The following is a 21,706-nucleotide window of genomic DNA, read 5'->3' as shown; positions in this document are numbered from 1 at the left end:
TCAGCCGGCAGAGATTCGGGGGGAGGATGATGAAACGATTCTAACTTTGTGACAAGAGTTTAAACGGGATGTTGTGGGCTTTTCTTCGCTTTCACTATTAATTTACTGTTATGTTCGCGCTAGCACTTGAACTTGTTTATGAATATGTTGTTCTGCGCTCTAAATGTAACTTATACTGTTTTTCAATAAACCAACTGCGCAGGTTGGTGCGCAGATGACGCTCGCGAACAAACCCCAGCGCACTGCCGGGAGCGCGCGGAGCAGCTCTGGCTTGATTGTTTACAGCGTCAAACTTTAGCTTTAGCCACTGAAAAAAAAGAGGATCTACATGAAATCTATGCAAAACGATCTTCCGTCTCTCTATTGTGGCCCACGTGACGTCACATCACGTCTGAGTGACCGACTGAAGCTTTTCACCCTTTAAAATGACCGATACCACGTAAGTTACCAGTATTTTGTAAGTAAAGCTGGTGTAGCTGCTAATGTATTTATGCACATATTAGACATGCAGTATAGCTGTTTGGTAGCTATGTAAACCTGTTGGTGCACCATGAAGTTATAATAAATCATGTAACATAATGTTTTCTCTCTTCTCTGCAGCTCTGCTCCAGCTGGGGCCATCAGGGCCATTGACAAGCACTCAGTGCATCAGATCTGCTCAGGCCAGGTGGTGCTGAGCCTGGCCACTGCTGTCAAAGAGCTGGTGGAGAACAGTGTTGATGCAGGCGCCACCAATATCGGTAAACATATGAAGACCATGAAAGGGTTCTCACTTACTGTGCCCGACTGTACAGTACATGGTGTAAAGGATCAATCCCTGTCATAGAACCTGAAGGCTTGTTTGGTTATGGACTCTGTCACATCCCTCCATGTTCCAGATGTCAAGCTGAAGGAGTGTGGAGTTGAGCTTGTGGAAGTGTCGGACAACGGCAAAGGAGTAGAAGAAGCCAACTTTGAAGCCCTGAGTAAGTGTCACATGTCTGTGTCTGCTCTGTTAGTCAATAATCACTGATTTTATCTTAAATGTATTAAATGTAACCCCTTGCCTCTTTTCTGCAGCCTTGAAGCATCACACATCGAAGATCAAGGACTTCTCCGACCTCATCCACGTGGAAACATTTGGCTTCAGAGGTGAAGCCCTCAGCTCCTTGTGTGCTCTGAGGTAAAAACATCTCTACAGTGACACTCGTTTGCTTTGCACATTTAAAAGTATTATGACATCATTCTCTGCCCTCTGGCCCAGTGACCTGAGCGTGGTGACGTGCCACGAGTCCACAGAGGTGGGGACAAAACTGCTGTTTGACCAAAAAGGCCACTTGGTGCAGCAAACGCCGCACCCACGGCAACAAGGCACCACAGTCAGCCTGCAGCAGCTCTTCTACACCCTTCCTGTTCGACATAAGGAGTTCCAGCGCAATATAAAGAAGGTCCAGAGTCTGATAACAATCACATTGATCGTGTTTAGCTCAGTAACAGTGTCATTCATTCCTAATATTGGATATTGCACTGTGCTCTCAGGAGTACACTAAGATGATCCATGTTCTGCAGTCCTACTGTATCGTCTCTACTGGAGTACGGATTACCTGCTCCAATCAGAACGGCCAGGGGAAACGCAGCACAGTGCTCGGCACCAGCGGCAGCCAGAATATGAGAGACAACATAGGAGCCATCTTTGGATCCAAACAGGTGGGACATTTTTAAATCGTGTTTATGAGGAAATGACAGAGGTTGACTGCGTTGATGTAATCTCATTTCAACATTTAGTAGATATCCCCTCATGTTGAGCCGTCCTGTGTGTCTTGCAGTTACAGAGCCTTCTGCCATTCCAGCAGCTGTCCCCTACAGAAAACATTAAAGAAGAATACGGACTTGGGGATGCAGAATTACCCAAACAACTCTTTGAGTGAGTCACACCATTGTGTGGAAATCTCATTGTATGCCTTCTCTATAAAAACATGACTCCATCCATCACTGTGTGTTGCAGCATCACAGGGTTTGTGTCACAAGGAGACCATGGTGTTGGCAGAAGTGCGACAGACAGACAGTTCTTCTTCATAAATAACAGACCTTGTGATCCTACTAAGGTAAACGTATGTTGAGTGTGACGTGATGATTGAGGGAGTCTAATTTTCAGCCTAACCTCTGTTTCTTCTCTCACATTGTAGGTCATCAAAGTTGTGAATGAGGTTTATCATATGTTTAACAGACACCAGTATCCGTTTGTTGCCTTGAACATCTCTGTGGCCTCTGGTAAGTAAACAGGCCCGTATCTAAACAGCTTACTTCAGAAATGCTGCTTTGGCTCTTTGCTCTACATGTTTGTTGTTTGGCTGCTCCTGTTACAGACTGTGTGGATGTGAACGTGACCCCAGACAAACGACAGATTTTCCTTCAGGAAGAGAAACTCCTGCTGGCTGTTCTGAAGACCTCTCTCATCTCCATGTATGAGGCCGGAGTCAATAAGATCAGCCTGAACTACACACACATCCCTAACTCCAGTAAGAACAGATCGTTACATTCAGTCTGCATAGATCAAGAGTTTAGGTCAGTTAAATGTGTGTGTGTGTCATCTGTTTGCAGATGCTCACAAGCATGTGAAGACTGAACAATACCAGATGGTTCCATCCAAAGAGAACATAACAGAACCTGGAGCAGAGGTGGAACCAGTCACCCAAAGGCACAAATCATCTCTGAACCTTGCTGGCCTCAAAGCTGCTTTCTCAAGCCACCACAGCGGCAAATCTGAGACCGAGGGGAGCTCGACGAAGACGGCCAACACTGGGCCAACACAGAAAACACTACAGTCTTTCTTTAAGGGAACTGAAACAACACCCGCCCACAGACCTCTGTGTGTACAGTCTCCTTTAAAACACACCAGGGATGTGACCCAACGTTCAGCAGCAGGTAGGTCGGTGCTAGATGGGTTTAGGTATGATAGGGGCCAGTGCAGCGATGCAGACTCTGTAAAGGACGACGCTCTTTCATCACAACACTCGACGGCATGTTCCAGCTCAGAACACAGTGTCAAAAATGAGACATTAGAAGAATCGCCAGACAACACACACATACCTGAAGGCACAGAGTTACAGGTTGAGCCACAGGATTCCAGCGAGGACTGGGAGAGCCCGGATGCAAAGAGAGCCAGGGTGGAGGATCCTCCTGAATCCACCGCGCCTCCGTCCTGTGCTGAGGCGTCTGCAGTGGACGTCCCGGTCTGCTTGCAGAGGAGGACGGTGCCCCTCCTGTTCTCATTACGAGAGCTAACAGGAAGGATGAGCAGGTTGCATGACCAAAAACAGAAAGCTAGAGATGAACTGCAATACCGCCGCTTCAGGGCAAAGATCAGTCCTGGAGAAAACCAGAGTGCAGAGGACGAACTGAAGAAGGAGATCAGGTGGGCGAGCGCTGCTTAATGGAGAAGATAAAAGGAGCAACATTGCTTTGGTTCCTTATTGGAGTAACGCTTTGTTTCCTCCCCACAGTAAAGACATGTTTAAAGAGATGGAGATCATCGGCCAGTTTAACTTGGGCTTCATCATCACCAAACTCAACTCGGACGTCTTCATGATCGACCAGCACGCCACGGATGAGAAGTACAACTTTGAGATGCTGCAGCAGCACACGGTGCTCCAAGGACAGAGACTCATAGTGTGAGCGTCCAAATCGGATAAACCCTCATGTTGGATCGATACCAATGACTCTCCTGTTCACTGATGTGTGGCTTGTGTTTGTGTTCGCAGCCCTCAGAAGCTTCACCTCACTGCGGTCAGCGAGAATGTGCTCATGGAGAACATCGAGATTTTCCAAAAGAACGGCTTTGATTTCCTTGTGGATGAGGATGGTATGAAAACTTATAAATAGCTTCTAACAAGAGTTCATGTGGAGTTCATGTGGTTAAAAACATCCACCTGTGGACTGCAGCTCAGGTGATGGAGAGAGTGAAGCTGGTGTCTCTGCCCACCAGCAAGAACTGGACCTTTGGCCCGGCGGACATCGAGGAGCTGATCTTCATGTTGAGTGACAGCCCGGGGGTCATGTGCAGACCGTCACGCGTCAGGCAGATGTTCGCCTCCAGGTCTTGTCGGAAATCTGTAAGTTTTATATTGAAGATGAAGCATGGATGAAGTTAATGTGACGTTTTCCTAATCGTGGAAATGAGCAATTGTTCTACAAACCCCGCCCACAGGTGATGATCGGCACGGCTCTGAGCGCCGGCGAGATGAAGAAGCTGGTGGTTCACATGGGCGAGATCGAGCAGCCGTGGAACTGTCCTCACGGGAGACCCACCATGAGACATCTGGCCAACCTGGACGTCATCTCGCAGGACTGAGGAGAGACGAGGAAGGAACAGCCGCCACCTGGAGCACAGATTTGTACAGAGACAATACAAAAGTTTAAAGCAGACAAACAATCGCGTACATATGGGGTTTTGTTTTAATGTCTGTTTTAATTCTGATCACAGTTGTTTTGTATTTTGCTTTCTTGATCATTTTACTGTTTCCATATTGCAATAAATTAAAGCAGATTCACGCGCTTCTGTTTACGGGTGCAGGTTCTCTTTTTTTTGACCCTGCGAACTTGCCGTAGGTATGAGCGCGCCGCTGTTGTCAGGGAAACGACGCTAACTCTTTATTTTTTAACCATGACATAATGATCAAGGCCCGGATCTCGGTGACCTCATAGTCGGCTGCGGTCATTTGCATCATGACCCGGTGAATGTGGCCGTTAAAGAGAAATGGCGAGCGGAGAAGGAACGAGAAGAGGAACGATGGACGCACAAGAGACGACAGCGCAGAGAAAGTTAGGCTGCGATCAAAGCGACGTGACGAACGCGTTAAGTGATCTGCAGCCGATAAGTTATCGATCCTATCAGCTCCCTAAGCTTTTCCAAGTTAAAATCAAAAGGTAAATCATTCAAATAAACATTTAACTTTGATTTATGATTCTTTTAGGGGAATTGTGATTTGATGCTTGTAGTTGAGGTGTAACTTTGTCTTTTTGACAGATATGAAGGAGAAAGCAGTGACGGTCTGTATCATGGTAAAGGTGTTGCTCATTTACAAGATGGTCACGTGTACCAGGTACTGCAGCACACACACACACACACACCTTCTCCCCCTCCTGGAATCACATTAAATTCTCTATAACTGCATTCGATTACACCAATATGTCCAAATTGTGTCTTTATCAATGGAATATTTAAAGTTTCAAGGGTGAACCACAGTTTGTTGTGCCTTTAAATGCTTTCTTCCTTTTAATATAAGGAGTGTGTGTGTGTGTGTGTGTGTGTGTGTGTGTGTGTGTGTGTGTGTGTGTGTGTGTGTGTGTGTGTGTGTGTGTGTGTGTGTGTGTGTGTGTGTGTGTGTGTGTGTGTGTGTGTGTGTGTGTGTCTGCAGGGCACGTTCTCTCAGGGATACATGCATGGATCAGGTATCTTCAAGTGGGCAGATGGGGTGAAGTACGAGGTAGAGATTTCTCATATGATTATCAATGATAATAATAACAGTAATAATAAAAGTGTCACTCAAAGTCAGAACAGCAGACCATACATTTCTGTGACGTCTCTGTTCTGACAGGGAGAGTTTGTAGCTAGCGTGCCCATGGGCCGCGGCACGTACATCTGGAAAGACGGCAGCTGCTATGAGGGAGAAGTGTGCAACGCTATACGGCATGGGACTGGAACCCACAAATGTGCCAAGACTGGAATCTTATACAAAGGGCAGTGGCATCAGGGCAAAAGGCATGGAAAGGTACGAGTCAGCGTTCATATGAACAGGTACGGGCTGAGATTGTGTATCTGAGTGGTTGTCTTTTGTGTAGGGGACAATCTATTACAACCGAGAGGAGACATCTTGGTACAAAGGGGACTGGGTGAGCAACAACCGAGAAGGATGTGGGGAGAGAAGGTGTGTACGCACTCACAGCTTCAACACGAGCTGTTGGGGAGAGACATGAAGCCAAAGATGATGTTTTTGTTTCCTCACTAGCTACCCCACTGGAAACGTTTACACCGGTAAGTGGAAGAACAACCAGAGACATGGTGAAGGCAACATGAAGTGGCCCAAGCTGGGGCAGCTGTACGTGGGGACATGGGAGAACGGACTCCAGGTATGAAGAAAACAGCAGACACCAAGATCCACACGTTTAGAATGAGCATTGTACATAATTGGACTTTGCATTGTGAGAAGATGAATCTTTCTCACCTGGTTGCCGGTTCTGTTGTGTGTGTGTTCTCCTGCAGCATGGCCGAGGCACACACACCTGGTTCCACAGGCGCACAAACGGCTCGCAGTATCCACAGAGGAACGAATACAGGGGGGAGTTTGTTGGTGGTCAGAGACACGGGCATGGAACCTTCCATTACGCCGGTGGGGCCCTCTATGACGGACAGTGGAAGGATGATAAGAAACACGGACAGGTTATCTGATCATCTCAAATCCTTTAAATGTATTTACCAATGCTTTTATTGTAATTAAACATAATTCTTAAAGCAGTTCCTTTGTGTGTCTGGCAGGGAAAGTTCATCTTCAAGAACGGGCACAGCTTTGAGGCAGAGTTCTCATATGGTCAGATGGTTTCACCCGACCTGTGGGGAAACGGGGATCACACTCCACGAGGTGAACGCATGCATACCTCAGCTGCAGTGACAATACTCCCTGTGTGTAGTGAGTTAATGATCAAAGAGCGTCACTCTTTGCATTCTTACCTACAGGTGCATTTCCCTTGAGAGCGCCGGACACGCTTGCCTCCACACTGGGTCACGACATGGCTCTGGACATCGAATCTGTGCTGGCAAACATCCCAGAGAGGCAACAGGAGGCTGAGCGCAGACAGGTCAGGGTTCATCTTCACCCTGAGATTTGTTTTCCCTCTCTGCATCTCCCCCTCTGACGTTGTGGTCGGTGTGAATCAGGTGGAGTTAATGGTGCTCAGAAACAACACGGTGCTGAGGTCCATCTACAGCTTCTACAGCAGACTGGGCCACGCCCGCTCCCCCGATAACACCTTTGTGCTGAGCCGCCTGCAGCTGTGGCGCTTCCTCAAAGACTGCAACGTCCACCATCACGGCATCAGTCTGACACGGATAGACCGTTTGATCAAAGGTGACGAGCCTGAAGGTGTGAGATGTTTAAATAAGTTCATGCAGCGTTCTGCCGTAACACTGAGCCTCATCCGTTCCCCCTCAGTGTGCTCAGAGGAAGACGCCTCAGCAGAGACTCGCTCTCTGTTTACCGCCGTGCTGCTCTGCAAGTTCCTCAGCGGCCTGGTGGTCGTCGCCTATCACATCTACCATAAGGACACAGAGTAAGGAGAGGAAATGGAGAGAAAATAGACAAAATGTGATACAATTTAGACCAAAATCTACCAAATAATGTGAATATAATCTCGCCGCCTCACAGGTCAAAGTTCATTCTGGCCTCCTGCTTTGCTAAGTTGATGGCCGACAACATCCTGCCTAATGCGAACAAAGTGAAAGGTAACAATCACACAAAATCCCCACTGATTCATGACAGCATAAAAGCCTGAAAATTAGTTTCGTTGTCATTTCTGCAAGATGGCCGCAGTGTTTACCTGATGGTTGACTGCCCTCTCTTGATCCAGGCTTCCTGTTCAGTCAGCCCGCCCATACTGCGGTGGCCTTGAGCTTCTTCGAGAGGAGCTGGGAGGTCTACCAGGTCCACTGCAGGGTCAGTGAGGCCCCCTCAGCTGACCGCACCATGACCTACAGACACCTGCTGTGGCTGTTCAAGGTGCAGTAGACTGGGAGGGGCGGGGTCAGTGGAAAAGCAACACAAAAGTCCTGCTGCGTGTGTGTGTTTGTGTGTGACATTTGTTTGTATCTCCCTGCCAGGACTTCTGCCTGTTTGACAGCAGTCTGACCATAGCTAAATTAATCAGGATCATGACCGCAGAGGGCCGTGACCCCAACAACCTGTCCCTCTGCCTGGATCAAGAGGTACAGTAGGTAGATCCAGGTGTTTGCTTTACCTTTAGGAATGTCCCACCCCTCTATGCTGCTCTACGCACCTCTCTCTCTCTCTCTCCTGTAGATTACATTCATGGAGTTCTTTGAGGTCCTTCTGGGTTCTGCCGAGGTGAAATGTCAGCAGGAGGTTGAAGGTCAGAAGTCCCAGTCCAGGTCGGACCCAGAGACCAGGGGAGGTTTACCTGACGGGGAGGACGGGGAGAGCGACACACACACTGCAAGCTGTGTCTCCCTGCAGGTCAGGATGCAGGATGTTATTCTACAAATGAATCCACACTGAACTACACAGGTGGGTTTGTTCAGACGGCTCTCTTGTGTTCAGGTTGAGGCTCCAGTGAATTCAGCCGACACTCCTGAGAGCTCCACCACCAAGGAGGAGGAGGAGGTTTGTCTCAACTGAAGGCTGCAATGAGTGAATGTACACCTTTACATTATTCAGACCATTAAAGGTTGAGTCTGTAATCCAAACGTAAACAAAGGGATCTTTTATCACACTGAATAGTTCTTTAATTTCATGTTGCTTGCTTGTTTTAATGTTTTGTCGTAGCTGAATTCCGGTGACGCGGTGCAGATGTCCACTCGTAAAGACAGGGAGTCTCTACAAAAGCTCAACTCTTCAGGTTTGATTCCTTTGGTTCTTAGCTTGACCATACAGTCATAAGTATTCAACCCTGAACTCTTCAATAGTAATAATAATCCTTTGTAGTGGAGAGCTACTTTGAGGAGAAGTGTGTGGAGGACAGAGGGCGAGGCCTGGAGCTGTGGACTCAGAGGATCCAGGCGTTCTTCAGAGGCCTCTTCTTCCCCCGGTTCGACCATCGACAGTTAGTGAGTAAGAACATGAAGGAGTGGAGGATCAGGCAAGAGACAGAGAGACGCGGCAGTCTGGATAAGGAGGAAGAGGAAGCCAGGTAAGTCCAGACTTGACAGCACGATACTGATTACTGCGCTCCTCTGCTCTGCTCCTGTAGAAATGTGTTGTGTTTTTGAACAGAGAGCAGCGGGAGGAGGAGGAGGACGACGATGAGGAAGATGAGGAAGACGAGGATGGAGAGGAAGGTAGCGAAGCGGAGGACTCCACTGATCTCCAAGACAAAGCAGCGAGCGTACAGAGTAACACAGTGGAGAGCGGCGACTGATCCATTAGTAGAAACAGGAAGTACTGACAAGTTGGTTCTTGCTCGAAAACAACTTTATTCAATAAAAGTCAACATAAGAGAGACGTGTTCTTTTTTTAGTGGTGTAACAAAAATAGCCAAACGATTAAAAAGAGTCAAAACCACTTCACTGCATATTAGAGGGAGGAGTGAAGACCATGAGGTCGCTGGGACAGACGGACTGACGGATCCGGTCCTGGAGGTCAGGGGTGAAGAGGAGGAGGGCAGACGCTGCTGTCTGAGTCTGAAACAGGAGAGAGGAGGAAGAAGAAGAAGAAGAAACACGGGGGATTACACAACCAAACAGTGATACAGAAATGTGAACTTTAAAAGCAAGATTTTAAAGTCAAGAAATTAAAAAAAGGTCAAAGAAAGAAAGTTAACCTGTGGTGACTGAGGGGTTGACGCTGTGGACCCTACCGGCAGTGCTGAAGTGAGAGAGAGAGAGAGAGACGGTCAGTGAGTTAAGACGGGGAAACGTGCAATTTCAATGTGTGTGTATCTGTCTCCCTCCCATTTGAATCTAAAAGTGCTGACCAAAGCTTTCCTCCAGTTGTGAAATGCAAAGAAGTGTGTGTGAAGTGTGTGTCACCCGTACCTAGTTCATCATGTGTCAGCAGATCTCCACCCTGAGCTCTGGGACTCTCCATTTCAACATCTGCAGCCATAGGCGATGACGTCTCTGTGGCTTCTTTCTCCCTGGGCGACATGCTGCATCTCTGTGAGGGCTGGAGGTAACGCTCAAAGTCCAGCCCGGGGATTTCCTGAGGAGGAGAGGGAGGGAGAACTTGAAGCGCCGAAACGGGTAGGAGAATGCGGCGGAGTTTGACCGGAGTTTACCTGGAGCGCCGGGCTGTCTGAGGCGGGGCTTTGTGCGAGGGCGGGGCCGGGGCTTTGTGCGAGGGAGAGGCAGAGGCGGGCGGGGGTGAGCGACGGCGCGGTGGATCCACGGGCGACTCTTCTGGGCGTGAGGCGCTCGGAGCAGGGAGACGCCCGGGGCAGCACGGCGGCGCTCAGGCGACTGGATCTCCTCACAGAACCTACAAAACAAAAAAAAAGGTTCAAAATTCCTGAAACGCCCAGGAAACACGGCGGACGCGGGATCAAGGGTCCTTGGGTCAAAGTGAAGGCTCTGTTTACCTGTTGGCTTTGCTGGGCTCTCCACCTGGAAGAAGCCCCCGTCGAAGACCACCACGGCCTCAGACTCGGCCTCTGGTTGAGCCTCAGGTTGGCCTTGTGGCTCCTGAGCGCTCTGGCTGGCTTCATCCTCTGCGTCGCCGGCGGCTTTGCTGGCTTTCTCCGCCTGCTGTTTAGCTTTCATGGCAGCTTTGGCTGCGGCCAGGCGGGATTTGGCCGCCGCATTCGTCCCGGCGGGTTTGACGGCCGCAGCGGGAGCCTTCTGTCCAAAACAAGGGGAGGAGACAGACGAGACGCGTTGTTTTCTCTTGCATTTTATAAAGAAGAAAGCTGCTTTAGGGACATTTCTTCATCTTGTTGCCTCACCTTCACTGCCTTTCTCTGTCTTGGTGCAGGCTTGTGCTCCTCCTTCCAGCCGCTGGCCTCCGCCTCTCGGAGGGCATCAAACTTCTTGTATACGTCCTCCACCTAAGAGAAGGTCACATGTCACTCCTGTCCTGTGGAGGCTCTTCTGGTTTCCTGTGTGAAGTCTCTTACCTGGTAGAACACCATGTCCCAGAAGCCCTGCAGGTCTGTGCAGGTGGTGATCTTCTCCCCTCGGCCCAGCTCACAGTCGTCCACCAGGTTGCTGAACTGATTGAAGCGCTCCTTCATCAGCAGCCTCGCTTGGCCTACTGCTGTACGCATACGATCTCTCACTACACACACACACACACACACACACACACACACACACACACAAGAGGAGATGAACACAAACCAAAGGTCAGTTCCAGAATCAGACTCTTCTCTCGACGTCCCTCCTCTCGGTGTCGAGCCGTCGTCACACTGCTCTGTGGTAAAGGCGTCACACTCACTCTCTTCTGGGATCGTCTCGTCTTCCACTTTGGCTTCCCAGTTGCCACTGAGACTCGTCAGTCTGTCTGTCTCACTGGACATTTGCGATCTGAATGACACCAAGAGTTTTTTTTAAATAAAACACAAAACAACCACGACCCTCTCAGCTGAAAACGGCGCCACTGCTGTTGGTTTACCTGAAGTACGGAACGTCGTGTTCTGGCTCTCGGGGGCTGACGGGAGTCACTTCCTGAGTCGGCTGGACGGGTGTGGGGGAGGGACCAGGGGGGGATTTAGCCGGAGAAGGTTCGCTCTGCTCAGGCTGAGACTCCAGACAAGGGAAGTCCAACCTGGTAGGGGCATTGAAGCTCGGGCTGGGAGAGGAACGAGACGGGATTTGAGCTTTTGGTCAAACTGGAATAATGGCACTTTGTACTTCAGATGGAAAAGTGAAGCTGCACTGAAATATGACAGAGCGAGTACAGACCTGGGTGTGAGGAAGGCGTCTGCTGAGCGGGGAGTGAGCGGCTCAAATCTGAAGGAGGACAAGCCGTTGGGCGCCTGAAAGACGAAGCCCTGAGGGGCGAACGAGGGGGAAACCTCACCGGGGTCTGAGGCGGGAGCCGGGTCGGCCTGAGGTTGGTCCACCGCCATCTCCTCCTCCACCTTCTCCTCTGCACAGGGCCTTGGGCCGGAGGGACATGCCTCCTGTTCTGCCTCCTGCACTTTGGGATCCTACGAAATACAGGAAACGGCGAGATGATCCCATTTCTGCGCATATCACTCACAGGTTTAACGCTCATCTTGTTTAAAAACACAAACGCTCACCTCGGTCTGCTCCGGGTCGCTCACCACAGCTGGGCAGTCGATACCTTTGCAGTTCCTGTCTCTGCCAGAAGAGGGGGCCCCAGGCTTGGTTCTTCCTCTGGTTCCAGTTGTTTTTACATCTGGGGGGGGGAAATAACACACCTGTCAACACTTAAAGGGGCGACTCTTTAACATCTAGACCTTCCTGTCTCTGTCTGCTTTGATATTCATACTTCCAACACTCTCACAGTTCTCGTCATTTATGCAGCCAAAGAACAGAAACACTCATGAGGCCTGAGCCGAGCTGCATGCGTACCTGTGGGCTTCTCTTTCACGGCGGGAGCTGCTGTAACAGGAAGCTTGGCCGCCGATCTGGTTGACAAACCGCGCACGACTTGAGCCGGGCAGCAGGACGAGGAGATCAACACGGAGATGCAAATGAGGAAATGTTAGAGGGGCAACACAAACATGGCAGCCACTCAAAGAGGTCCACTTATGCAGGAGCTCATTAGTTACCTGGATAGACTTTGGCCGTGGGTAAAGCCGGTGCCGGCGCCGGCTTTGCAGCAACGCGGCTCCTGGTTGATCTTTCCGGAGCAGGCTGAGCTGTAGGGAGAGGGAGAGGTGAGGTCACGTACAGATGAGGCAGTGCGTTTCTATTCCAGTAAATAGCTATAAATGGAAAATAGTTTATTTACCTTTTTTCACTGCAGGATTTCGTTCCTGATCCTTTAGAGGCTGGGAAGAGAAAATCGTAATGCAGAGATGAGCAAGTTAGGTTCAGTGCAGCTTCACTGAGAGGACTTTGCGAAGGTGTGAGGGATGAGGCGGTACCTTCTGAATCTGCTGCTGTTTCATTGAGCGAGTCACTCTGCTACTCTGGGTCACGGCTGTATTCAGTTTTGCCTGAAAGAAAGAGCAAAGCACAAATATCAAGAAAACAAAGTATTTATCAGGAACAGTGCAGCCGTCCCATCTGAGTCTGATGGCTCCACGCTCACCTCCTTGGCTCGGGTGGATGCGGCTGTGAGCGGCGGCAGAGACACGACCCCCGCCGGGTGGTACAGCCCCACCTTAAACACTCCCTTACGCTCCTTTTCTCTCTTTTCCTTCTCCTTCTCCAGGGCCTTGCGCTCTTTCCAACGCTCGAGCTGTTTGATCCTCTCCTCTACGGCCGCATCTGTAGAGATGAAAGCAGGTGAGCTCAGTTCAACAGATAAGAGGTCGAGGACTTCAAGCAGCATTCCATAACAGAAAAAAAAAAAAGTTTACTTTTTGCAGGTTTAGCATTCTGCGTCTTCTCCTGGATGGTGGACATGTTGGCCATCATGATGGAAACGTCATTTGAAGAGCTCTCCAACTCTTGAAGCTTTTCTAGTTGCCTGCGAGTGTTCACCGCTCGGTCCCTGTTCTCCTTTTGGGACTGAGACCTTCGCCGGGACAGTTTGACTCTCAGCATGGACACACTGCTGTCCCGCTGACGCAGATGTGCAAATCGGGACTCCATGTTCAAAAACCTGGTAGAATCAGGAGCAGAAGAAGTTTTAAAGGCACAGCACAGATTAAGCAAATTTAGAAGCGCAGAAGTCAACAAAAGTTTTGCGTTCAATCGCAGCGTAGTTTAACCAAGCGGAGGCCCGTTTCAAACATAAACAACGCCACCTAGGCTGTTAGCATGACGGAGTTAGTTAGTTAGTTAGTTAGTTTAACTACTACAGGGAACGCAAATACGAGTAGTTAGCCGAAATCATAATCAGTCATAAACAGTATAAACTACAACATGGCGAATTACAGTAAAATACAACCTATAAATGGACCATACGAGTGAACTAACACTGAGTAAACAAGTTACAGCAAGTTACAGAACAGGAACCAGGAACACGCTAAGTAAACCTGCTACCTGCTAACGAAACAGTTCACTTGTAACGTGTGTAACGACACAAACATCATACCTTCCTTTTTTTTAAAACAAAAAGTATTGATAAAATATAATCTTCTTCCTCTTCTTGTCGATCTTTAATTAAACATGCTGCAAAAACATACAAAACAAACAGTAACCTGCAGAAACAGCGAAGATACTCAACTCAACTGCTCCGAGTCAGAATAACAATCATGGCGGGTCAGCATTTGAACAGTTGTACACTTATTCTGATTGGTTGTCAAACATAAAAGGGGCGTGGTCTATGTCTACATTTTCTGTTCGGTTTTCCAGCCGGTGGCAATGTGTTGAACGGTACTTACTGCCACCTACCGGCCACTCACCGTTTGACAACCTGGTATTCTGCCGTGAGATGCGAACCAATGTGAGAAAAATAAGTGAAAAAAAATCTTTAAAACCCACAAATAAATATACATCAAGCTATGTTTAAATGGAATGAATTTTATTTGTGGATAGTTAGATACAGTATCAGTTGTTTTGATGTTCTGCACAGCTCCAGTTGTCTGGCATAACCACCAGGGGGCGCTTCAAGTCATCACAGAAACGCTATTGTATGGTTGTAGTTTTTTAAAACAATGTTCGTTTCTATTTAAAAAAAAAAAGACAACTGTAACACAAATTCAAATTGAAACTTAATTTATTTAAAGTTAGGCCAGTTGCTTACAAACAACGATACTTCTAAAAAGATGGCATCTTATTTCATAACCACCACCAACCCTGCAGTAAAGTGTTCCATGTACATGTCAGTTTTTAAATTAATTGAGAAACAATGTCATGATTTGTTCATGAAAAACAAAAAATGCATGTACAAACGGTCATTTGTAAGAAATCAGTCAACAGAATCCCACAAGTATGTACAAAGAAAACCAAAGAAAAATGTACAGTAAAAATCTGGATCTTTACACTTAATTACACAAGAAAATTACAAATAGTTTTTTTATAGGTTAAATAACATAAAAACTTGATGAGAAAGCTTTTTTATTTTTTTCATTTTACAATGCAATTATTGCGTTACGCTGACGCTGTCGCGATACCCTGCGACGCTGACAGTGTTTAGTGCGGCCAAACCGTCTGTCCATCTGTCCCGTCTGTCCCATCAATCCAAGAAGAAGATGTTGTTGAATTGCGTGGCACAAAGCCTCTTAACCTCCTCTGTGATGGAGAAAAGAGACAGGGCGTAGAGGTTAGAGGAGAGACAGAGCATCAAAGGCAGATTGTCTACTGAGGTGTGCAGACATTGATCTCCTCCTCATTGGCGTTGTGTTGACATACCGTTGACTTCGATCAGATTGGCGTTCTTCTGATTCAGGATCACGTACAGCTCCCTCTGGTCTGACTTCTTACCGACTACCCAGTAGTCCGTCATAGCTTTCACAATGATTTCCTCGTCTTCGTCGACCCTGGGAGAGAAACGTAAACAAACTGAGTGTCACAATATGAAGGCCAGGATGGTGATGTGCGTCAGGACTGCCCTCGTGCTTTGGGAGAACAGCTGCAACTGTACAGCTAGGATTACGCAACAACCCAGACCTCAGATTTCCCCATTAAAAATACACGCCATTCTATTTATTTTTCAGCTTCCTCCGTATGGGTTTTACCTCAAATGACAACAGACGGGCTTAAGGTTAAAAAACAAACGTGACTATGTTTATTTTGTGATGGATTCCTGTTTGCACCTGCAGTGACTATGCTTCAAGTGTGTTTAGAAGGTGAGAAGATTTGTTAGACATTAGACAGTAGTTAGTTAGTTAGTGGAGGACAGGAAAAGAGGAACTGATTGTGCCACCGCCACGTCCCACTGACAGCAAACAGGAGTCACCATGACAACAGCCCCTTGACTACTTCACAAAGTTTGACGATGCAGAAATAAACAGGTTTCCTGTGACATACCTGGCAAAGTCGCAGTTGATGTCCCCCAGGATCTTCATGAGGTCGGGGTGGACCGAGGTGAGGCAGACGCTGGCCGTCTTCCTCATGTGGATGGTGCTCTTCTCTGCCAGGTTCATGTGGTTGAAGTAGATGAACTTAAACTGGGGCTCCTTGTCCGGCCTGAGCGGAGAGAGGGAAGCGCAGACGCATCAAAAACATTGCATCATTCCTCATCTTCTGCAGGTTAAATTATAGGTTTTAATCTAGGAGGTCAAACGAGGACGTGACCCTCCGGAGCCGGCTGAGGAATTTTCGGAGGGCATTACTTATTCAGTCCATTCTTCACTAGGGTGATTAAAAAAGGAGCCCTGCCGACTCGGGAGCTGGGCCTCGGGTTACGGGCGAGGACGTATCCGCCGCTACCTGCCGTGGAGACGGGCGAGCGCGCCAGGATGCCCGTCGCGCCAAAGGCAACACGGCCGCAGCGCTTGAGTTACCTCTAAGTAGAGCCGCCGCCATATCCAGTGTTATTAAGAGGCTCGTCTGTCAGCGAGTCAATGCAAAGGAGCGAGGACCCACGGGCGACAGAATGATGATGATGATGATGATGTACTTACACTGTAAATCAACCCTGCGTAAATCTTTCTACAGGTTATGACACAAATATGCGTTTTCCACACCCTGGTCCCCACTGACCCGGATATCCTGCGGTTGATGTTGAACTGTTCGCATATGTCTGACGCCAGCAGGGTCAGCTGAGGGCCGACCAGGGCGTCCAGCTGCTCGCAGAAGTCCCTCGTCATCTCCACTGAGGCTGTGAAGGGCAGGGAACAAGGCATTATGGGAAACAGCTTTAGGGCAGGGACACAATATTCTGCAGGATCAGCAGCGACATCGTGGGCGGGCACTCACCGTCGATCATGAAACAAGTGGCGGCGCTCATGGCCTGTGAAAGATCAGCGGAGGTTAAAGTGAATTCAAGTGATGAAGTTTAATCCAAATGGATCTCATAAAGCAGTGGACCGTCTTCTTAAATCTAATGCACAAAGGGTTAAACCCTCTAGTCTCCACCCCCTTTTTTAAAACATTGAAAGCAGATTAAACTGCCGGTAAGCAGCTCACACAGGCTCCGTCTCACCTTGTAGACGATCAGGTGCAGCTCCTCGTAGCCGTCCTCCGTGCTGACAAAGATTTTGGGAAACCGGAATTTGGCCTCTGGATCCTTCAGGTTTGAGGGACCCGTCAGAAACCTGGAGACGGCACAGAACATTCCCTTATGATGATGGAATAATGGGTGCAGACCGTCATGGGGCGGGGGGAGGCATTCAAGTCAAATGACATCATCATCTGGTCTGTAGTCGCCCAGAGTGAGAAGCGAAGCCGACCGATGCAAATGCACACATATTCATTTTCCTCAGTGCTGAAACGGATCAGAGGTTCCGCGTCTTTGTGACGAATCCCAAAGACAAGAGTGCAGAGTGCAGACAAAGACGCCACTGTTCCAAACACGGCAGATTCCAGGGATGCCGACGTATTAAGAGAACGCTGCTGCAGCCGGGAGGCTCGGTTACTCAGTCTGACACTTTGGTGATCAAACTGAAAACTGAACTGAAACTGGATTCACCGCAAAGTTTCTATGATCTAATTTGAGTTTGTGGGTAGAAATGATGTCATGCTCCTACACACACACACACACACACACACACACCTGGCCGTCCGTGAACCAGGACGCCTTAAGCTTTTTACCTGTTACATATTTACTGATCACATTCTGGCGTGTGAAGGGTTAACTCACCTCCCATAGTGCAACAGATTCCCTGCGACCTCCGGCCTCAGGGGGGAGTCCCTACCAGCCAGCTGCGGGGGGGGGTAAAGATAGCAGTGAGCCAATCAGCACGTTCCCTTTGATTACTCCACGTTAACTCCTTCATCATCCCCTCCCTCCCTCCCTCCCTCCCTCCCTCCTCCTCCTCCTCCTCCTCACCTCTGGTTCTGAGTGTCTGGGGAACAGCGAGGTGGTCAGGTACTTGTACAAGATCCTCATGTCGTCCTGTTCCAGTCCGCTCCTGTTGATGCGAGGCACAAAGCGCCGTTAACCACAGGAAACACTCACACTCACGTACACGCATGTACAGTATAACACGTATGTACGGTTGCCTGGGTCACGCATCACGGGAGGCTAGATCGTAAACAAAGGGGACTCATGATGGGAATTATGATTGTAAACACGCTGCAGCTGATTATGCAGCCGGTTAACGGGATCAGGCCGTGACAGAGGTGCGGCGTTGAGCCCAGACCGGCCCCGTACCAGATGAGCTGGTCGTTGTAGAGGAACGCCGTGTACTTGATCAGGCTCAGGCTCTCCTCCACTCGGTTGACGAAGGACTGGATCTTCAGGTACGTCATCTTGTCCAGCGGGAAGAAGCTGATCCCGCCGAAGACGTCCAGCAAGTCGCAGGACTGCAAGTGGAGAGTCTGCAGATACTGAAACCACACACACACACACACACACACACAGAGATAAAGACACAGGAGAAGGACAGGAGAAAGGGGTTAGTTTACCGGAACAATAAAGACTTGAGCGTCTGACGGACATGAACACCACAGGCTCTCCTTCCCCCTCCGTCCCTCCTCTTTGGGTTACATGCTGGAGAGGAAAGCCCATGAGGGGTTTCCCTAATTAGAAATGAATTTTTTATAACCGCGCATAACCTCAGTGTTTACGTCTCGTGCTGTGGCTTTCCAGTTGAAGCCAGAGCCTTCCAGAACGTCGCCAGAGCGTTGTGATGCTCAGTACAGATAGAACCTCATCACACACATCTCCACCCTGTCATACGCGTGAACTGGTTCAGATTCTGCCGGTTCTTACCCTATAAAAGAACTTCTCCAGCTTCTGGATGAGCAGCTCCACCCCGCCGGCTTCCATCGCTCGGTTAAATGTGCCGTTGAAGAGCTGCAGGAGACGGAAAAGGATCAAAGAACTATCGTCACATTTAAAAGTCTGAACTTGGTAGTCAAAAGGTAGAGCTGTAGTTTCGCGCTAAGGCTCTGATCTGATACCCAAAGGTTCTGCTCCTCACCTTGTACATACTGTAGCATTGCCTCACCACCGCACCATAGACGGTGTCCTACACACACAAGAGGGCACGTTAAGGGTTAAAACCAACAACCTCTTATGAAGGAAATCAAACAGTGCAGAGGGAAATTCTACCACTCACAAGTATTTCCTCTTCCTGGTATTCAACTGTGGGCGGTTTCCCGTCTTTATTAGGTTTCTCAACCATCGGGTTTCGGACTACCTGAAGAACAAACAGGACGCATTCTAAGGACAACAACAAAGTCAACAGAGTCTCGACAATCACGGCACATTGAGGCCTTCAGGGTACCATGACCATCCAGAAGTTGTCCTCTGGCTCGAAGAAGAATTGCCGGTTCCTCTGTGTGTGCAGGGACTTTGCCGGTTTGGTCGGACAGAATGTCCTGAAACAAAACAGCTGAATGTTAACAGGGAATGAAAACAAAGACTGAGCGAGACTGAGTGCACAAAAGATGCAAGGGAATTTAAGCCAAGACAGATAAGGAAGTTCTCATCCATTGTTTAATATCCTTCACTGTTACTGCGTATGATTGCAAAAGTAACAGAAACTTCTACATTCTGCTCCTGTGTGTGTGTTCACCCACATTAGATCTGTATCAGTGTGTGTCTTATTGCCACATTTCCCTTCTCTGCTCAGGCGTCTCCTACCTGGTGAACTGTACGATGGCTTCACACAGGCCCACGTTCCGGATCTTCTCATTCTTCTCCACCTCATTGGGGTGGTAAAACAAAATCTTCTTCTCCTCCTAGAAAGAACACTTGGCATTAGACGTATGGGCAGCGTGTTAAAATGTTGCCAACTTAGAGAGGCGTCAAACGTTGGGCCTCACCTCTCCTTCCCGCGGTCCAAACGTGGGGTTGTAAATGAAAAAGTTGAGCAGAGATGGCGTGTACTGTTTCTCTTGCATTCCTGAGGCCATTCTGGGGCTGTAACACACGCACACACATACACAGGGGGGGGGGTTAAATACAACCAGCTGAAAATCTGAGCAAGTTCTTTTCTGTCCCTGTGTTCAGCTCACCTGATCATCAGCATTAGTGTCGCCTGTGTCTGGATTTCCTTTGCTCCAGTTTGGTTCGCATGCCGTGTGTCTGCAACAATCAACACAAGCCAACAATCACAACAACTCACATCCTGCACACTGGACTTAAAGATACTGATGATGCTGTATAAGCTTGCGCTGATCCTTCTGCATAACCGGCAGTGCTACGTTAAATGGTGAATTGGCGACTTATCGTTGAGATAAATCGGTAGTTGCAAGAATAGTTTGTCATACTGAGCTAAAATGTGCTTCTGTAAGTGTTGATTTACTAACTCTAAATCTTATGATCAGAGGTTCAAATGTGACATAACAAGGTAAATTGATTCAATGACGTTATTAGGTTGTCGTTCTCATGTTGATGGTCCCAACATTTAATACACAATGTGCGGAAAATAGCAATTAACTGAATACTTCTTAATGGTGACACAAAACTTCAAAAGGAACTTAGCTCACTTTTAACAAAGACAGACTACAATAATAACAATATCACAACAAAAGCGACGTTAAGTGTGTATATAGCTTGTTTTCAACAGAACAGCACATCCAGGCTAAAGTCACCAGTTAACTCAGCCACAAAATAATCCAGAACACGGCGTGGCGCAATGCGGGTAAAATCTTCGCTCATTTAAGTCAATAATTTTTCTTTTTGAGTTATGACTCAAATGAAATTAGAACAGTTTGAGAAGTACAAGCAGCTATCCGCCTCATCGGCGAGCAGACGGCGGATCCCTCAGCCCTTTACAGACGCTAGCAGGCTTCTTAGCACGGTTAGCAGCAGGAGTTGTGTTTGCAGAGATTCCGGTTGAAAACGACTCTCTGCCCCGGGACAACAACAGCGCGGTAACACTCACCTTTCAGTGCATTAAGCCAACGCGATCAGACATTTGTGGTCAAAGTTTGCATTTATAAACTTAAAAGTTGGTGAAATGCGATCAATGGGAGGAGATGCCGAATAATACTTCACATCCTCGACTTCCTGCTTTTTTGACAGCGCAGTGCCACAAACTAAAGTGCTCGGGTGGAATCAGTGTCAAGCACAATAGTTCCAGCTTTGCGTTTCCTTCTAGCCCGTACAGGGAATTACAGAATAGTTATTATATATTATATTATTATGTTTAAATTGTATGGCATTACATCACATTTACAGTGAATATGCTTATCGTTATTACTGATACACAAGGTCATTCAAAGTGCCCTAAATAAATTATTTAAAACAGACTGTAAATGCTCCAGGCTGTTAAAACAGGATATAACAGCTGTGCTAATATGACCTTATGTAATATGGTGACTAAGCTTTTACAATATTCATATCTAAATTGGGTTAACCCCCCCGTGTACCTAGTTCCTGATTTACAGCTTGGCCAAGGAGGAAACAATGACAGCATTCAAGAGAATCAAACTACTGAACATTGTCAAGTCAGTTTTTGAGTTGTTTAACATGTCAGTGACATCTATGCAAGGTTTGCATTAAAATAGAGACTTGAGTCTGACACCAAATGAATCAGTTCTAAAATACACGTTTAAAAAGTTGGTTCAGTTCTGAGGAAATGTTTTGGATTCTTTTCCAATCGGTCTTTATCTTCATCGTCCTTCTTTCACCCCTTGCTCCTGGACTTGATTACATCCCACAGCAACTCCTCATTGTGCTCTGTAGGGATAATGATGTCACGCTGTGTTACTCGGTCGGGTTTGCATAACAGCCGCTTGGCAAGTTCTCCCAACCTCCTGGTGACAAAGATGCTCAGGACACTTAAGGAGATTCATTCAAGCTCACTCTGTCCATTCTTCTCTGGATTTTGACAGGAAAGAATCAATCAAATATGTTACAAAACA

The 21,706-nt window shown here is 48.0% G+C and overlaps 4 protein-coding genes across 5 annotated transcripts; 2 read left to right on the top strand and 2 right to left on the bottom strand.

The window, feature by feature from the left end:
* Positions 1-238: 238 nt before the first annotated feature.
* On the top strand, positions 239-4,456 carry pms2 (PMS1 homolog 2, mismatch repair system component). The gene is made up of 15 exons (XM_076151863.1): positions 239-439; positions 601-740; positions 879-965; positions 1,060-1,162; positions 1,244-1,427; positions 1,519-1,686; positions 1,806-1,903; positions 1,985-2,084; positions 2,166-2,250; positions 2,346-2,498; positions 2,581-3,394; positions 3,483-3,650; positions 3,741-3,841; positions 3,922-4,091; positions 4,187-4,456. The coding sequence occupies exons 1-15, from the start codon at positions 426-428 to the stop codon at positions 4,328-4,330; spliced, it is 2,529 nt and encodes an 842-aa protein (XP_076007978.1). The 5' UTR covers positions 239-425; the 3' UTR covers positions 4,331-4,456.
* A 121-nt stretch (positions 4,457-4,577) lies between these two features.
* On the top strand, positions 4,578-9,245 carry rsph10b (radial spoke head 10 homolog B). The gene is made up of 19 exons (XM_076151864.1): positions 4,578-4,905; positions 5,006-5,081; positions 5,397-5,465; positions 5,577-5,750; positions 5,821-5,906; positions 5,988-6,108; positions 6,242-6,418; positions 6,515-6,617; positions 6,713-6,834; positions 6,914-7,103; positions 7,188-7,305; positions 7,401-7,477; positions 7,603-7,751; positions 7,853-7,957; positions 8,052-8,225; positions 8,310-8,372; positions 8,535-8,607; positions 8,694-8,898; positions 8,982-9,245. Exons 1-19 carry the CDS (start codon positions 4,736-4,738, stop codon positions 9,124-9,126), a joined length of 2,397 nt encoding a protein of 798 aa, XP_076007979.1. The 5' UTR covers positions 4,578-4,735; the 3' UTR covers positions 9,127-9,245.
* On the bottom strand, positions 9,162-14,034 carry dlgap5 (discs, large (Drosophila) homolog-associated protein 5). 2 transcript variants are annotated; one of them, XM_076151865.1, is made up of 18 exons: positions 13,878-14,034; positions 13,198-13,442; positions 12,927-13,105; positions 12,760-12,831; positions 12,624-12,663; positions 12,442-12,531; positions 12,242-12,319; positions 11,947-12,065; positions 11,606-11,853; positions 11,316-11,492; positions 11,139-11,227; positions 10,819-10,979; positions 10,648-10,749; positions 10,285-10,543; positions 9,985-10,184; positions 9,743-9,908; positions 9,529-9,572; positions 9,162-9,388 (listed from the first exon to the last, which is right to left on the bottom strand). In XM_076151865.1, exons 2-18 carry the CDS (start codon positions 13,430-13,432, stop codon positions 9,272-9,274), a joined length of 2,376 nt encoding a protein of 791 aa, XP_076007980.1. In that variant the 5' UTR covers positions 13,433-13,442; positions 13,878-14,034; the 3' UTR covers positions 9,162-9,271. The 2 variants fall into 2 exon arrangements, with proteins under 2 accessions (XP_076007980.1, XP_076007981.1); XM_076151866.1 differs by having other exon boundaries at positions 13,984-14,034.
* A 449-nt stretch (positions 14,035-14,483) lies between these two features.
* ccz1 (CCZ1 vacuolar protein trafficking and biogenesis associated) lies at positions 14,484-20,863 on the bottom strand. The gene is made up of 17 exons (XM_076152271.1): positions 20,725-20,863; positions 19,853-19,922; positions 19,661-19,757; positions 19,479-19,576; positions 19,120-19,213; positions 18,952-19,032; positions 18,814-18,861; positions 18,603-18,686; positions 18,042-18,217; positions 17,718-17,799; positions 17,529-17,590; positions 16,872-16,983; positions 16,646-16,679; positions 16,430-16,547; positions 15,755-15,913; positions 15,137-15,264; positions 14,484-15,016 (listed from the first exon to the last, which is right to left on the bottom strand). Exons 2-17 carry the CDS (start codon positions 19,864-19,866, stop codon positions 14,961-14,963), a joined length of 1,443 nt encoding a protein of 480 aa, XP_076008386.1. The 5' UTR covers positions 19,867-19,922; positions 20,725-20,863; the 3' UTR covers positions 14,484-14,960.
* Positions 20,864-21,706: the final 843 nt, after the last annotated feature.

This window comes from Genypterus blacodes, unplaced genomic scaffold (assembly GCF_046128005.1).
Source record: "Genypterus blacodes isolate CSIRO-AG114 ecotype Tasmania unplaced genomic scaffold, CSIRO-AGI_Gbla_v1 ptg000055l_1, whole genome shotgun sequence".
In the NCBI taxonomy this organism is placed as follows: Eukaryota; Metazoa; Chordata; class Actinopteri; order Ophidiiformes; family Ophidiidae; genus Genypterus; species Genypterus blacodes.
Note: the sequence above shows the minus strand (reverse complement) of the source record. Positions and strands in the feature narration are given on the sequence as shown.